The sequence below is a fragment of the Sceloporus occidentalis genome, unplaced genomic scaffold (assembly GCF_023333645.1).
Source record: "Sceloporus occidentalis isolate IW3139 unplaced genomic scaffold, rSceOcc1.0.p SCAF_144, whole genome shotgun sequence".
NCBI classification, from domain to species: domain Eukaryota; kingdom Metazoa; phylum Chordata; class Lepidosauria; order Squamata; family Phrynosomatidae; genus Sceloporus; species Sceloporus occidentalis.
The window spans coordinates 1,753,037-1,771,106 of NW_028317124.1; the positions used below are offsets into that span (position 1 = coordinate 1,753,037).

At 41.8% G+C, this 18,070-nt stretch overlaps 1 protein-coding gene across 1 annotated transcript in view; it reads right to left on the minus strand.

Annotated features, from left to right (window-relative positions):
* LOC149280889 (lipoxygenase homology domain-containing protein 1-like) overlaps positions 1-18,070 on the minus strand; it is a 55,130-nt gene that overhangs the window by 25,803 nt on the left and 11,257 nt on the right. The window contains exons 3-13 of the mRNA XM_089499990.1: positions 17,854-17,934; positions 17,032-17,216; positions 12,745-12,843; positions 11,809-11,957; positions 10,774-10,897; positions 8,656-8,906; positions 5,549-5,684; positions 4,975-5,135; positions 3,814-3,900; positions 3,532-3,667; positions 2,912-3,066 (exon numbers count right to left, since the gene is read on the minus strand). Of these exons, the coding sequence (XP_089356116.1) occupies positions 2,912-3,066; positions 3,532-3,667; positions 3,814-3,900; positions 4,975-5,135; positions 5,549-5,684; positions 8,656-8,906; positions 10,774-10,897; positions 11,809-11,957; positions 12,745-12,843; positions 17,032-17,216; positions 17,854-17,934 (1,564 nt within the window). The remainder of the gene's footprint in view (positions 1-2,911; positions 3,067-3,531; positions 3,668-3,813; positions 3,901-4,974; positions 5,136-5,548; positions 5,685-8,655; positions 8,907-10,773; positions 10,898-11,808; positions 11,958-12,744; positions 12,844-17,031; positions 17,217-17,853; positions 17,935-18,070) is intronic.

An 18,070-nucleotide genomic window follows, 5' to 3' on the forward strand; every position in this document is an offset into this window, starting at 1 on the left:
GAATGGGTTTCATTCGGCTTTGAGTCACATATAGTAGTTTATGCTAATTGTGTCCTAATGTTAAGCTTGGACTGGATCTTTTCCCACTATTGAGCTCCTGGACAGAGTCGCACCATTGACCCGCCGGACCAAGCCGGCAATCAGCTGAAGTAACAGACCAACTCCAAGGCTCCGCTACTTTGATGAATGCCAGGAGTGCAGAGACCCCTAATTAATTACAGGAGCTCAATGACGCAATAAACTCCAGAATTCCATGGACTTCACCAACCTTCTGAAGTCTACAACCCAATGGCTCGGCTAATTTCAGAATTCCTTGGACATTTTTGACCTCCAGAACCCAATTAATGGGTCAACTAACCAGTCCACCAACCAGCTGAACTGTTACAGACCGCTAATTTACATTAGTAGTTATTATGATGTCATCAAAAAATTGTTTGTTTCCTTTTAGCAACCTACAAACAACCTTTCTGCGGCAGAACACACAGTGTAGCATTAGCGATAAGTTCAAGAGCCTCTAGCGGGTCATCAGATCGTTCGAGTAAATATTATTTATCGACTGCCATGGTATCAAATTAACAAGTAAATGTGTAATTGGCTAATCACGGCAATTTCCATAAATATTACACATTATAATGCGCCATTTGCACCCCAGATTCCTGGAATTCACACCAATTCCTACCATTTATTATTATCCAGGGATACGTAAAAAAAAAAATAATAATAACTGTGACCTAAACGGTTTCTCTGTGTTCCATTTTATAGATTACGGGGTAATTCTTAGAATTCTCTGTCATGGTAAAATAATTGTAGGAAATTCTCCATTTTCCCTTTTTATATTTGTTCCCAAGTGGAGGTCACTCCGTTCTGCATTATAATAAATTGTGATGGATATTAGCGCTTGGATGTGCGATCTCTTTGCATTTCCATTGATGTATTTTTCATGGGGAAGTAAAGCTGGAGGGGCTGTATAAACTATTGCCCGTTATCAATATTTTAGTATTATTCAATAAAAAAAAAGAAAATTAACAATTCTTAGTGTAGGAGGTTCAGAAGTATTTCCAGTATTTAGCTGCCAAATGATATGTAATGTCTCTGAGCCCAACACTCCATTAAATGGGAAGAGAAAAAAATCTCCTTGAGTTTAACCCCCAGCGCTGTATACAGTAATATAACCCCCCAGCGCTGTATACAGTAATATAACCCCCAGCGCTGTATACAGTAATATAACCCCCCAGTGCTGTATACAGTAATATAACCCCCCGGGCACTGTATACAGTAATATAACCCCCCGGGCACTGTATACAGTAATATAACCCCCAGCGCTGTATACAGTAATATAACCCCCCGGGCACTGTATACAGTAATATAACCCCCCGGGCACTGTATACAGTAATATAACCCCCCGGGCGCTGTATACAGTAATATAACCCCCAGCGCTGTATACAGTAATATAACCCCCCAGCGCTGTATACAGTAATATAACCCCCACCGCTGTATACAGTAATATACCCCCCAGTGCTGTATACAGTAATATAACCCCCAGCGCTGTATACAGTAATATACCCCCCACCGCTGTATACAGTAATATACCCCCCAGTGCTGTATACAGTAATATAACCCCCAGTGCTGTATACAGTAATATAACCCCCAGCGCTGTATACAGTAATATAACCCCCCAGCGCTGCATACAGTAATATAACCCCCCAGCGCTGCATACAGTAATATAACCCCCAGCGCTGTATACAGTAATATAACCCCCAGCGCTGTATACAGTAATATAACCCCCAGTGCTGTATACAGTAATATAACCCCCAGCACTGTATACAGTAATAACCCCCAGCGCTGTATACAGTAATATAACCCCCCAGCGCTGTATACAGTAATATAACCTCCCAGCGCTGTATACAGTAATAACCCCCAGCGCTGTATACAGTAATATAACCTCCCAGCGCTGTATACAGTAATAACCCCCGCCAGCGCTGTATACAGTAATATAACCCCCCAGCGCTGTATACCGTAATATAACCCCCCCAGCGCTGTATACAGTAATATAACCCCCAGCACTGTATACAGTAATATAACCTCCCAGCGCTGTATACAGTAATATAACCCCCAGTACTGTATACAGTAATATAACCCCCAGCACTGTATACAGTAATATAACCTCCAGCGCTGTATACAGTAATATAACCCTCCAGCGCTGTATACAGTAATATAACCCCCAGCGCTGTATACAGTAATATAACCCCCAGCGCTGTATGCAGTAATATAACCTCCAGCACTGTATACAGTAATATAACCCCCCAGCGCTGTATACAGTAATATAACCCCCCAGCACTGTATACAGTAATAACCCCCAGCGCTGTATACAGTAATATAACCTCCAGCGCTGTATACAGTAATATAACCCCCCAGCGCTGTATACAGTAATATAACCCCCCAGCGCTGTATACAGTAATATAACCCCCAGCACTGTATACAGTAATAACCCCCAGCGCTGTATACAGTAATATAAGCCCCCCCCCAGCGCTGTATACAGTAATATAACCCCCCAGCGCTGTATACAGTAATATAACCCCCCAGCACTGTATACAGTAATATAACCTCCACCGCTGTATACAGTAATATAACCCCCCAGCGCTGTATACAGTAATATAACTCCCCAGCGCTGTATACAGTAATATAACTCCCCCAGCGCTGTATACAGTAATATAACCCCCCAGCGCTGTATACAGTAATATAACCCCCCAGCGCTGTATACAGTAATATAACGCCCCCCAGCGCTGTATACAGTAATATAACGCCCCCCAGCGCTGTATACAGTAATATAACCCCCCCCAGCACTGTATACAGTAATAACCCCCCCCCCCGATTTCCCTAGATGGAAAAGTTGTCGTTATTCTTCACTTACGTTGCCTTTTTCAAACTTATTCATGTTGTTCTTGCAGTCGATGAGGAAACGCTCTCCTGTGTCACCCAGATCTCCGAAGAGGCAGATGAACACGTTGGCGTCCGTCCCGCTTCCACTCACCTTCCCGGTGTGAACCGTCACTCGATACTTTACCACTGAGGAGGCACAAAAATAAACGACAAAGCAAGATGAGGAACCCCCGTATCGTAGAAGGTTAAATGATCTCATCGCGAAGCTGCCAGGACCTTTCCATATAAAAAATAATACCGACGATATATTATCCAAGCCCACCGGGTCATGACCTCAAAATGCATAATTCATGGCGATATCTGCTTTCACTTGTCATGTAGTTACAAAGATAAAATTAAATTAATGTCTTAGAGACCCAAGTCTTTGAAAATGTAATTTCCAAAGAACGCCATGCAGGAGCCCCACCGGACCATGGTCCTATACGGAACATTTCCCAAAATCACATGGCTGGAATGGACTTTCAGACCAGAAGACCTGGGGTTGCTTTTAAAGGGATGTTCGGAAACCATGGATAGCGGCCCTCGGGGCTATGATCTGGTCATATATCTGCCCGACATGCCATAGTAAATATCTCCTGTCTGTGGCGTCACCTGGCAAGACATCGGCCACCAATGGTCCATCCGCCGGAAGCTCCCTTAATATTTCATTGTCATCTTCATTGAGATCCAACCAACGTCCACATTTGAAGGTGTATTTCTCCTTAGTCAATGTTTTTAGGAGCGTCACCTGCGAGCAATCAGTCAAAAAAACTGGTGTTTAAGTCATCATTTCATAAAATGGACTCATTTATAAGGACTGCGTAAAATCACAGGGTCACAGAGGGACATTACAAGTTTTAAATGACCTGCCCCTATATAAGTATATTTCCTTACTTTGTTTAAGTGCCAACCAGCGAAAGCATTCCTCTTCTCGTGCCAAATTCTGAGTTTATATAATATTCCCAAATCAGGGAGTTCGATCTATAACAGAAAAAAAAAACACGATATAGAAGGTTCTGTAAATTATGCCTTTAACTCCTGACTATTTCATCATCAGGAATTAAAGGTCCGTGCGAGCAACTCTATTGGTCGCCGGCAGGGAGCTCCTCTGGCATCAACCAATGAAGGGCAACAGAGTCGCATGTATGGACCTTTAATTTCTGGAGCGGGGAGACCAATGGTCTTCACAGGCCAAGTTTTCGTGTCAGGAGTTAAAGGTCTGTAAAAGCGACTCTATTGGTCGCCGGCAGGGGCCTCGCCTGACATCAACCAATGAAGAGCAGCTGCCCTTCATTGGTTGATGGCAGATGAGGCCCCCGCCGGCGACAAATAGAGTCGCTCATACTGACCTTTAAAATCCTGGCGCAAAAGCTGCTGCATACCGTTACCGTGTTAACCCCGTATTAAACCCTTCTAAAAAAATGGGGAAAAACGAGCACGATAAACGCTTACGAATATTCGCCCAAACTGAACACAGGAACGGGCGAATATTTGTGGAATCAGAAGATTTGTTTTCCCATTTAATAATATATGTATCATGTCATCTTATAATAGATTTATCGTAATAATATAATATACTATCATGTAATCATATAATATACGTATCATAATAATATAATATAGGTATAATGTCATAATATAGGTATCATGTAATCATATAATATGCGTATCGTTATAATATACGTATCACGTAACAATATAATATATGTATCATAATATAATATTATGTAATACATATTATATGATTACATGATACATATATTATTACATGATATTATATTATTATGATACGTATGTTATATGATTACATGATACCTATTATAGGATTACATGATACATATATCATGTAATCATATAATATACGTATCATAATAATATATCATGTAATAATATAATATATGTATTATGTAATCATATAATCTTTGTATCATGTAATAATATAGGCATCATGTAATAATATAATATATGTTTCATATCATGTACGGTAATCATATAATATATGAATCATGTATCATGTAATAATATAGGCATCATGTAATCATATAAAATTTGTACCATAAACTTGTCGATCTGCCCCGTTTCAAAGTTGTCCGAGTTGTTGTCCAGTTTCATTTCATCGGATTTTCCCTTCTCTCCGTAGATCTGGAGGAGGATATTGGCGTCTGTCCCGGCATTTTTAATGTCGCTCGTCCATATCCAAAGAGACCACGGATGTTCTGTAACATCATAACATGTTTTAATGACATGAATAGCAGAGATTATTTATTTTTCAGTGATTGTAAGGAAAGAATTCCACTTCATGGCATCCCAATCCTCTAACAACATGTTCCTAAAAACATCAAAATATTGCGAAATGAAGAATAAAAACGCTGTTCTGCCAAACCCTGTAGTAAGAAGAGGAGCTTGATCCCGTTGTACAGCGCTACGGAATATGATGGCGCTATATAAAACAATAAATAATGACGACGCTAACGTTCAGCCGTGTTGAGTGGGATACATCTCCCTCGCCATGCGTGCCGCGGAGCCTTATTGGAAATCCATCCCCACCCAAGAGCCCATAAAAGCTTTTATTTTCATGAATATTACGCAATAATAAAAAGCATTCATTTAAGATTAACCCTTCGCTTACTTTTCTGCCTCTTCTGGCGCAGGGACACCATTTCGTAGAGCTCGCGCTCTATCAAACCATCTCCTTCATCTTCGTCGAGCCATTTCCCGCAGGGGAACGTCTGCTCGATGCCGGTGAATGGGCAGTAGACTACCACCTGAAGTGAAGTACAAACCAATTTATCTTAAAGGGACAGTACAATTTTTTTTAAAAATGAATTCATATCTAATGTTGTACTTATTTTGGCTTTATAATGTGTAATTGTGTTTTATGTAGTCAGGCTATTAACTAAAATACTTTATTTGATGCATACCAATTCCTTGTATTAGCCTCTACCGCTTCTGCTGGGAAGATGTTCCACTTATCTACTATTGTCTCAGTAAAATAACACTTCCTTGCATCTTAAGCGAAGGCTGGAATTTTTATGTAAAGCTCCGTACCTTTCTCACTCATTCCTCTGACACGGTAAATGTTAATGGCAGCGAGCGGGGGGAGAGCCAAATTGGGAGAGCTGAACAGATGGGTTTCACAGAGTACAATAATTAACCAAAGGGGAGACTATAATGGCTTTCGGGATGATTCTCATCATTGGTAACATTTGATGCAATTTTCTTTTCATTATTTTGCTCGCTTTTCATATCCCTGGGAGCGTCTCTCGCTCTCTCATACCGCAGGAAATAAGATCCACAAATTACGGGGTGAGTGAGCAGCGCAGCGAGGGGTTAAGTCAAGGGTGAGCGATCCGTGCACAAACAGGGGGCTTCTGTACTGTAAGGCAACCTGTATGGCTCCGCTGAACGGTAAACCTATGATCGTCAGAATGAATAGAAACATAGAAGCTGCTGGCGGATCGGCCCCATTCGGCCCCCGTCTAGTCGCCCGTTTCTCCTGCTGTAAAAACTCAAACCTTACTCAGTCGTTGGTCTTGTCTTCGATTCAGGAGCCGTATGTCTATCCCATGCAAGTTTAAATCCCCTCACTGTGTTACCCTCTCTGCTGGCAAGCTGGTCCACTTATCTACCACCGTCTCATCTTATCTAATTATCTCAATTAGATAACGATATTAGCAGAATAGAAAGTGAGCATGACCAGGATTTTAACATTACTATTTAGATTCCTACCGTCGTACAGCTAAGAGCATTTAAGGCACAAATATAACGCACCGGCGGTAAGGTAAGTCGCCACAAGGCGGAGCCTCCATGGGGACAATCCCCCTCATTGGATGTGCGCATCGAGGCTCCGCCTTGTGGCGACTTACCCAGGAACGCAGAATACAGACATAGAGAAGTGGTTGTCGGACAGAGTGAGAGAAAGTGGGTTAGAGAGAGTGAGTGAGTGAGTGAGTGAGTGAGTGAGAGAAAACGTTCCAAAAACTAAAATCCCTCTGAATTTCGGCCGAACCAAAAGGGCAGGAAATTAAATTCGTCGTCCAAAAACTAATGGACCAAAAACGAAACAAAAAATGTGTCCAGATAGTTTTTGGTCCACGTGCCCGTGTCTAGGGCCTACCAATAATAAGCAATTTCAATGAGCGCTAAACACCAGACTCAGGAAATGCTTGTGCGAAGCTGTACGTTTACAAGAGCAAATAACTTAAAGCACCGAGCTGTTAAATACAAAAAAAAAAAGTTTTAACCTGTTTTAACGTGTCCTGTAGGACGTACCAGTACGTCCTTAAAAGCTGTGCCAAGATGCACTTACATCCCCCTGCCGCTGCAACAAAGTCAGGACACACCACTACATCCTGATTGGCAAAGGTTTTAAGAAAATAAAGTTTCTCCCCTTCCGAAAATTTTTTACAAATTCAAGGGAAAAAAAATATACATTTAAAAAATGTCTCAGAAAAGGGAATCATGGTTTAACAAACATATGGGAAAAATGACAAAAAGCACTGCTCCCAAAGGATTATTATTATTATTACTATTTATTTATGAAGCACTAATATATTCCGCGCAAGTTAAAAGGAAAACAACTGCCATAATATATAATAAATATATAACTCTCATGAAATGTTGTATGAGGAGCTGCGTAAATTGTTGGCGCTATTTAAATAAAACATAATAATAATAACAACAATAATATTAAAAGTAATAGTAATAATTGTGGGGGCTATTTAAATAAAATATAATAATAATAACAATAATATTAAAAGTAATAGTAATAATTGTTGGGGCTATTTAAATAAAATCTAATAATAATAACATTAATATTAAAAGTAATAGTAATAATTGTTGGGGCTATTTAAATAAAATCTAATAATAATAATAACAATAATATTAAAAGTAATAGTAATAATTGTTGGGGCTATTTAAATAAAATCTAATAATAATAACATTAATATTAAAAGTAATAGTAATAATTGTTGGGGCTATTTAAATAAAATATAATAATAATAACAATAATATTAAAAGTAATAGTAATAATTGTTGGGGCTATTTAAATAAAATATAATAATAATAACAATAATATTAAAAGTAATAGTAATAATTGCTGGGGCTATTTAAATAAAATATAATAATAATAATAACAATAATATTAAAAGTAATAGTAATAATTGTTGGGGCTATTTAAATAAAATATAATAATAATAACAATAATATTAAAAGTAATAGTAATAATTGTTGGGGCTATTTAAATAAAATATAATAATAATAACATTAATATTAAAAGTAATAGTAATAATCGTTGGGGCTATTTAAATAAAATATAATAATAATAACATTAATATTAAAAGTAATAGTAATAATTGTTGGGGCTATTTAAATAAAATATAATAATAATAACAATAATATTAAAAGTAATAGTAATAATTGTTGGGGCTATTTAAATAAAATATAATAATAATAACAATAATATTAAAAGTAACAGTAATAATTGTTGGGGCTATTTAAATAAAATATAATAATAATAACAATATTAAAAGTAATAGTAATAATTGTTGGGGCTATTTAAATAAAATATAATAATAATAACATTAATATTAAAAGTAATAATAATAATTGTTGGGGCTATTTAAATTAAATAATAATGTCTGAAATATTAATACAACAGATTATTATTTATACTTATTGTTGGGAAATATTAATTGTATCTGCCTGATTATGATCATCATAGACAGCGTCACAGACCTTCTCGCAGTACCAGCCCGAGCTGACGCCTCGTCCGTCATGACCGATAGTGACTCTGCTCAGAGGACTGAGTAATGCCGCGATCTCGATATTAAAGATGTCGATCCTCCCGCGCTCAAACTCTCCTCCTTCCAGAAAGATCTTCCCGCTGTTCTTTACACCTTTGGATCCGTGAAGAATCACATGGACCTTGGAGTTGGTTCCGGCTCCTCTGATATCGCCCGTCATTATGGAGACGTTATAAACAATGCCTAATGGAGAAAGCACGGAGCACGGTGAACACGGCAGGTTCTTGTGTTTAAATACCATGAGATTGGAATCTTCCGTAGAACTCGCCTGTTGGCCTCTATTTTTTGAGTGATGAAGGGGTTAAAACTACCTACGGTTTATACTTATTGTATAGACGTTTCACATCAGAGGATATGTGGCATAAGGTGGCATTTTCTGCCCTTTCTTTTCTAATTCCACAGCCTTCCCCCCCTCCCCCTTGTCATCCATACGAAGGTTGTCTAACCAATCAACAACAATCAGCGACTTAACTATAAGAGAGAGGTAGATAAATGTTTGGGGTTTTTTTGTATGGGTTCCCTTAGTGTATAGAATTTGTGAAAAAAAAGCCATGAAAAAAAAACAGGGTTTTATTTCCGGGGGGGGGGAAAATTTACATTTTCAGAAAAATTCTAAAAAATGCAGAGCGGAGTAGTTTTATAAATTTAAAATAATTTTGTTACACTGGGAAGATAAACCACAGTGTATATCAAATGCTTGGAATAAAAGCACAGCTTCAGCTAATAATAAACTAAATTTGTTTTTTAAAACTTTATTTTTTGTTGCAAATAGAACAACGAGGTCTGTGTATGTTAAAAACATTTCAACTAACCCCCCCCCCTTTTTCCCTTAAATGCAACAAAATAAATGAAGAAACCATAAAAAAAATAAAAAATAATATCTCCTCTAATCCTCCTCCATGGATTGGACGGGAGAGCGATCACAATCGCCCAATCAGATTTGCACCTCGGCACCAATTGCAAATGAAAGAATTAAGTAACTGGCATTATTTGTGCATCTTTCACAAAGGTCTTCATGTAATATAGTTTGAATGCCGCGTCATAAAAATATATTATTTGTCATTGTAAAGAAAGATATTCCACACTGGGGGAAAAAAATGGCTTTGGGAAAATAAATGGGGAAAAAAATGTATATACGTTAAAAAAGGGTTAAAACGTTTAAGGAAAATAAAAAAAAAATAAGATTAATTCATAAAATTCAATCAAAAACTGTGAAATTGATGGAAAATGGGGTATAAGAAGGAGTGGTAGGAAAGTTTGCATCTAGACAAGCCCTGGATAATAAGAGGAAGGGCTGCATGACTGGGCCTATATTTAACTAGAAGCGTGCTGGCCAGGTTTTTAAGGGTCATGTAAGGGACATCCTATGGGGTCCCATATCCTCTTAGGGGTGGGGTTTTTTGGTGGCTATTTAGGGGACCCTTTTTCCCGCCACTGATCAGAAATTCTGTTAATCAGAGTGACAAACCAAAGTATTTCCCGCCCTCCCTCCCCAATTTTTTCTGTTCTACCTGTATGTGGTGTACGGCAGTATTTTGAGATAGGTATGCTGAATTTACGATTGGTTGTTATGCCAACATTCATGTTTAACTGGTTTTCTCCACGGGTTCAGTCCCTGGGGGAACTTTCGAAGGGTAGGGTGTTCCGACCCAACGGTCTCCGTTTGGAATTTGGCGGGATATCCCTACAAGATGTTGTTTGGTTATGGTTTTTACATGTTATTAATGCATAACCTATCTCTTGTTTTATTAATATTTAATATATTTTCTTGAACTTGTCACAGTTAATAAAGCACTGTGGCCTTACACTTTTTCCAACGACCTCATGTCTCTTGTGTTTTTATTTCATGTCGTTTTCGCTGTATGTTAACATATATAGTGCCCGAGTCATGAGAATATAAGAAGCTGCAGATATCCAATGAAAAAAAATATTTATTATTGTATGATTTTTTTTAAAAGATATAATAATTTATTATATTTTATCATTTTGAGAGTGTTTTTAATTTGCTAGTCGTTGGAAAAATAAGATTCTAATCTAAAATTCCTCTCACCGGTCGCCTCGCTGCCGCCCACCAAGATGTCTCTCTGAATTTTTCCATCGTCTTCATCTATAGCAAGCCAGCGGCCGCAGGGGAATTCATAAACCGATTTATTCCCAATATCTTCAATGATAACCTAAAAAAATAGATAAAAAAGTAACGTTATTGTGTTAAACGTAAGCGTAGCTCATTCACTCAATCGTAGCTGTATTATCCAAACAGTAAAATGTGAATTGGCGGGGGCCACAGTCAAACCGTTTAGCGGGAAGAGTCCGATGGGTCGCTGCTGGGGGGTATTAATGGCTGGAGTGATAGGAGTGTAGAACCGGGATTGGCTGGAGGCCTATCCCTCATTATGGAGAAAAGGTGCAGGGAATGGGCAGAGCTGGGGTGGCCCCCGGCACTTTAGGGCAATGGCTGCCGAAAGGCATTTCCAGCCTGTGGCCCCGCACTGCAGGCCCTTTGTTGATTGTAGGGGTGTTTTTAATAATTCCCTTGGTCATAATTCCCTTTATTTTCTATTCATGATTATTAATAATAATTATATTATTATTACTCTTGTTGTTATTATTATTATTTATTATATTATTATTATTTATTATTATATTATTATTTAAAAATACAATTTTATATATATTTTTATTTTCTTATTACTGTTATTATTTATTATATTATTATTTTAAAAAAATCGTTTTTTATATTTTATATATTTTTTTTATTTTCTTATTACTATTATATTATTATAACTGTTATGATTATGATTTATTATATTATTATTTTAAAAAAATCATTTTTTATATTTTATATATTTTTTATTTTCTTATTACTGTTATTACTATTATATTATTATTACTGTTACGATTATTATTTATTATATTATTATTTTAAAAAAATCATTTTTTATATTTTATATATATATTTTTTTCCATTATTTTTTGTAATTCCCCATTTTCTCAGTTTGTAATTAAATTTCTTATCTCTTCCGCCTTCATAATTTGAAATGTCACCATCCGTACGAGCCCACTGAGAACCCAGAGGATAATAAACCTTGTCCAGGAACCAGCCGGCGGAGCCTCCTTTATTGTTATGTCCGATCGTGATCTTCCTGAGTTTTCCCATGTTCGGGGAATCGATGGTGAATTTGTCTTCCGCTCCTTTCTCAAAGTTGTTTTTATCATTGTCCAGCCTCCTCTCCCCTAATGAAAAAGGGGTAACAGATGTTTTAATACATGCGTACGCGGACGTGGCCCCTGGCAGACCGTATTAACCGGGCCCTGGGATAGATCTACAGGTAACGGACGATGGATACTGTGTATTTCATTATGCGTTAGATAAAGGCAGTTTAAATAAGCTCCTGGAGCTCCAAAGAATAAAAGTAAAGGAGCGATTGCGCCCCCTGTTGCCAACTACTTTAAATGCATTTTCACAATATCCACATGGCACAAGCAGGGCTGCCGTGCTTTCGATCTGTGATTTGGGTCCCTTTTACAAAAGATTACATACATTTCATCCTTATTTTAAAGATATTGCGTCTTTTCTGCTGTATTTGCTATTTTTTACAAAAACACAGAATCTGGGGTCAGATCGGCCCCCGTCTAGTCGTCCCCTTTTCTCCTACTGTAAAGACTCAAACCTTAATCAGTCGTTGGTCTCGTCTTAAATTCAGGAGCCATATGCCCATCCCACGCGGATCCTATGCTCTACCACTTCTGACGGGAGGCGGTTCCACCTATCCACCACCCTCTCAGTAAAGCAAAACCTACATCCCATCTTAACCTCTGACCCCCTAGTTTTAGAACCTGCCTAGGCCCAAACTGGCTGTCGGTCACACCTGGCAGATACCTGTCACCTACAGTTTGCAATCACTGCCCCTTTATGGTAGGGGCTTATCTGCCGTTGGCCTCTTTAAACCTGAGCCCACTCCTAGTCTGCCCCACTAAGCAAGACTCAAGGGGTACATTCAATTGCATTTTCTATAAATACCTGTGTCTCCATTCTCTCCAAAGATGTTAAGGAAGACATCGGCATCGGTCCCACTCCCATTGCCTGAGCCGGTAAATACCCGGGCAATATATTTATTCACTGCAAACAAAAAAAACAAAAAAAAACACTGGGATTAGTAATAAATGCCAGGCTGGCCGAGCAGATTCCCCTTAACTCAGTGGGTAGTGATCGGTTAATTTACCCTGTGAGTGGGATATCAGGTATAAAAGTTGGTCTTTAATGTAACCACTAGGTGGCACTGCAGGCACAGATTGGAGCATTAAAGACGATCGTAGAACCCCGGCGACAATCGATCCCCGGCGGCGACCCGTTCCAGACACGTTCTCGGGCTTATTAGGTCTTCATTTAACAAAATTTAGCAATTTACTGGATTTTTTTTGTTTGTTTTTGTTTGGAACTTTATAGCCCAGTGACGGAAATGCCATTAAATTATGGCCGGACAAATGTATATGGAATTTAGTAGCTGGGGAGGCAGTTAATGGAGACAGAAGCCTGGTCGGTACTTGTCACTTTGCTTTAAGGCCGTAGAACCCTGCGATACCCTCATACCGGCAAACAGTCTGAGCTCCTATAAGAGAGGGGCATCAGGGGAGGAAAAGGGGGCACAGGGATTTGGGGCCCACAAAAGCATTGACTCTCCTACATCGGGGCACTTAGGTGGTATGAAATCATGCACACTGCATTACCAAGAGGTGGAGCGGAGTGCGCCTTGGGGTGATCTTTTAACCCACTGCGTGCTGGATTGCTCACCCTAGAGGGAACACTAATTAGGGCTCCGGTTTCCTCTTTCTGTGAATAAATGAAGTGTCAACGGCTGCCTGATTAAAGCCGGGAGGGATCTGGTTACAGACTCATCAGGGATGAAGCCGACGCGCAGTCTTATTGTACATAGTGAGACTTGTCATCGACCAATAAGTGTGTTATTTGAGACGTAGCCCTGGGGCCGCGGTGCGTAACAGCGTGGCCCTATTCACAGCCAGCCGGACAGATGGATTCCGGCCGTGTCCGTTGGCTTCAAAACGCATATTATTAGCCAAGTTACAAGCCACTGTGCATGCGACATGCCACCATCTCTGAATTTACATTCCGCCGCACGAACCTCATTCACACGCATCTCCTTAAACTAGCCGGGTGCAAAACAAGACCGTCACCCCCCCGGCTCCAAGCTCAGGAGGGTCCTGCAATTCCAGCTGTCCTGGGGGGCGAAGGGGCTTCCCTTAACAACCCTGAATCTCTGATGATATCTGGGGCGCCTTAGCTTAAAGCGTCAGCCAATATATATACGTGTTTCCGCATACCTGGGCTGACCCGGAGACTGTTGAAATATTAACCCTTTAACAGCCCATCATGGAGATTCTATGTAATCGCTCAATGTGTTTCCTGAATGGCTCCAATACCGGCCCCCGTGGAAACCTTGATGTGACGGAAGCCTCCATCACTGGGGCCACTGGAGAAGCCTGACTGCCAGCCTCCTCCCTATTGACTATGGGCCCTGGGTTTGTAGAGACTTCTGTGGCTACCCCCAGCAGTATCATCTCATCACTGGCTGAGGGGATTATCTCCGGCAGACAGCCAGGATCTGCCACCAGGGAGTGACCACCATTCTTTGATGTTTAATGTTGTATAAATCAGTCTCCCCCCTATTGTATTGTTAATCCCGTTACTGCCCCTGTTGTCTCTGAGAGGGAGATTAAGGGGGCGGTTTGTGTCCCAATATCTTGTTTTATGTTAATGTGTGTTTTGCTGGATATATCCAGCTCTGTGTGTCTAAAATAAGTCAGTTTTCGTTTGGTTTTACCCTACACTGAGTTTCGGCTAGTGACTGGGGAACCGGGGAAAGTGTGTTGTCCCAGGCTAAGGGAGCACAAGACAGCGGAGGTAGTCGGTCGGACTAGCCAGCTCCGTGACATTGGTGGCAAGCGGTGGGATTTCTTCTTAGTCTGAGGGACACTTATTTTCTACCGGGATTGACCGACAGGACGGCAGACTTCGGTCGCCTTGACAAGGACATGGATGTGGTATCCGAATTCCAGGGACTGCTGCGGGTCATCCTCTCCTGCTACACCACTACTCTGCCTACAGAACAATACCAGAACCTGAGGCAAGTGGTTCGACGGTCAGTATGGCAGAGGGCTGTTATACGCCGGGGTCGGTGTCTTCCAAGCTCCGAACAAAAGATTAGAGACCAGCGGGAACTACGGATGTCTTTCCTGGGACAGCAACCCCAGGAGCAATGGGTATCCGAATTGGACAAGCTGGTCCAACAGGAGGTAGAGCTGGAAGATCACTATAGGGCTCTGCAGTGGTATACAGAGCAAGCATATTGGGGAACTGTGAAAGATTGTTCTCCAGAGGGCTATGACTTTGGTGGCCCTGGATTATTATGGGATAGTCTTCAGGAGGATCCGGACTTCGGCAGCACAGCGGAGTGGCGGATTGAGGACATCCGGGATTTCAGGGAGTGGGACCTCCCAGATGCACTAGGACTTAAAAGTGATTTAGACTTTTTAATTACGCAGGAGTGGGAACTGGAGAAGGCGTATAAAAAACTGTTTGACCGCGTTCAACAGAATGCCCCAGTGTCCAGGGATTGTATGGATTTTGTGGATGTGATTGAGTGGTCAGCTGAGGGTGTTGACCCAGGCGGGGTGGATGGGACTGCGGTCTCCACCCCTGAGTCAGAGGGATACTGGGCAGCTAATCCAGATCCGATACTGGAGCTGTGCGACTGTGCTCCACAACCAGATCCAGAGATTGTGGATCTAACTGATTTTACATCTGAGGATGTTAACCCAAGAGGGGTGGATAACACTGCAGTCTCCACACCGGGGGCCTCAGAATGCTGGGCAGTCTGCCCAGATCTCTTAGTCCCATCTGAAGAGCTGGCAACAGGGCAGAGCGCTGCTGGCTTCTGCCCCACATCTGCAATGACTACAGGGATCCAGGGAGATGTGGCAGCCGGCCCTTCTCCCCAGCGGCAGCTCACATGTCCGGGAGCGGAGGAACTTGTTTTTCCTCCCCAGCGGCAGTGGGAGGAACCGAGAGATGTGACAGCAGGTCCATCTTCCCAGGGGCAGCTCACATGTCCGGGAGCAGAGGAACCGGCCCTCCCTCCCCAGCGGCAGGCCGACCCACAAGATTCCCTAACCCCAGCTGAAGTGCTGGCAACCAGGCAGAGCATCGCTGGCCTCTGCCCAGCACCTACCAAAGCTGCAGGAGTTCAGGGAGATACAGCGGCCGACCCGCCCCCCCAGCAGCAGAACCTAATTCCAGGACCGGATCAACCGGAACTCTCTCCTCAACGGCAACAGGAGCACCAGGGAGGGGATGCAGGCGGCATCACTCCCCAGCGGTACCCGGGAGATGGCGCAGCCGGCCCATCTCCCCAGCAGCAGCAGGAGCACCAATTTTGGGAGGGAATTAATGGGCCAAATAAACTGACTGACTACGGAGTCAACCCGTTTGGGGTCTCATCCTATGTCAGTCCAATTCGAAGGGGGGAGAATTGTGACGGAAGCCTCCATCACTGGGGCCACTGGAGAAGCCTGACTGCCAGCCTCCTCCCTATTGACTATGGGCCCTGGGTTTGTAGAGACTTCTGTGGCTACCCCCAGCAGTATCATCTCATCACTGGCTGAGGGGATTATCTCCGGCAGACAGCCAGGATCTGCCACCAGGGAGTGACCACCATTCTTTGATGTTTAATGTTGTATAAATCAGTCTCCCCCTATTGTATTGTTAATCCCGTTACTGCCCCTGTTGTCTCTGAGAGGCAGATTAAGGGGGCGGTTTGTGTCCCAATATCTTGTTTTATGTTAATGTGTGTTTTGCTGGATATATCCAGCTCTGTGTGTCTAAAATAAGTCAGTTTTCGTTTGGTTTTACCCTACACTGAGTTTCGGCTAGTGACTGGGGAACCGGGGAAAGTGTGTTGTCCCAGGCTAAGGGAGCACAAGACAGCGGAGGTAGTCGGTCGGACTAGCCAGCTCCGTGACACTTGACTTATTTTTTTTTTAAAGAAAAACTTAATTGAGTCACCTGCATGCAAGCAGGGATATCATCCATAACATACTAATAGCAAAAACACCAACTGGGAGTATTATATATGATCACAGAGGGGGAGGGAGCATAGGAAGGAGTCAGCTCCGGAGTGTGTGACCCCGAGAATCTGCCCCTTCGCCCTGAGATTGGGGCGAAAAACCCTTTTTTTGGGTGTGGATCTGCCGGGTGTAAGGGTGCGTCCGACCCGTTTGCGGCATCGCTTACTTTTAGGCACGTCCATGGGATTGAGGCTCCCCAGAAGGTCCCGGACATAAAGTCCGTCTCCATCCTCTTTGCTCAGCCAGTTGTTGCACGGGAAGTAGAAGCGAAGGTGAGGTCTGTTCATGTCGGTTACGATGGCTCGGTCGAGGTACCAGCCGGCGTTCATTCCCGTGTTATCGTGCTCGATTCTATGACAACGAGAAAAAGAGACCCGGTTCAACGAAATTACTCAAAAAATGCCATATATTATAATTCTAGAGAATTAAGGATAAAGTATACATTGTACGGGGCTGGCTCAGGGGATACTCACTGGGGGTTAGCCCTTCATAATGCATAGAGAATTCGGCAAAAATGAAATGTTACGGAATTTACTTTTTATATAATAGGACAAAATAGGACAGGAGGGAGGTTTATTTCAAATGTCCGAACAAGAGGCCATAATCTAGGTTTAGATGGAATGTAAAGACACTTTAGTTTACTGAGAGGGTAGTGGATAACTGGAGCAGCCTCCCAGCAGCAGTGGTAGAGGGTAATACAGCAAGGGAATTTAAACATGCATGGGATGGACATACGGCTCCTGAATCTAAGTCTTTAACGGGAAACAGGCGACCAGACGGGGGCCGAATGGGGCCGATCTGCTGTCTCACAGCATACGGTAGGATCTGGGTTAATGCACTTGGTGGTGTGGAAGTCCACGTGTGTTCCATGTCACTAGAAGGCGAGGATCATGTGATGTTGACACCGTGCCGATGTCTTTCATGTCAAGTTCTCCTCATTGAGCCCAATAATCATATTTACAAAAAACCCCCAGAACCCAAACCGTACCTTATTTTTTTCAGCGGCCCGACGTTGTTTGTTTTGACGCGGAACACGTCTGTTTTTGCCCTCTCGAAAGCCGTTCTACTCCTAGAACACACGTGGAGGGGTCATCAGCACGCACGTCAACGACAGCGCGAGAAGGAAAGACAGACAGCGTAACACCCGGCGCGCATGGAACCTCAGGGCGTCTGGAGGACAGAAATACTCCAAAAAAATCTCATTT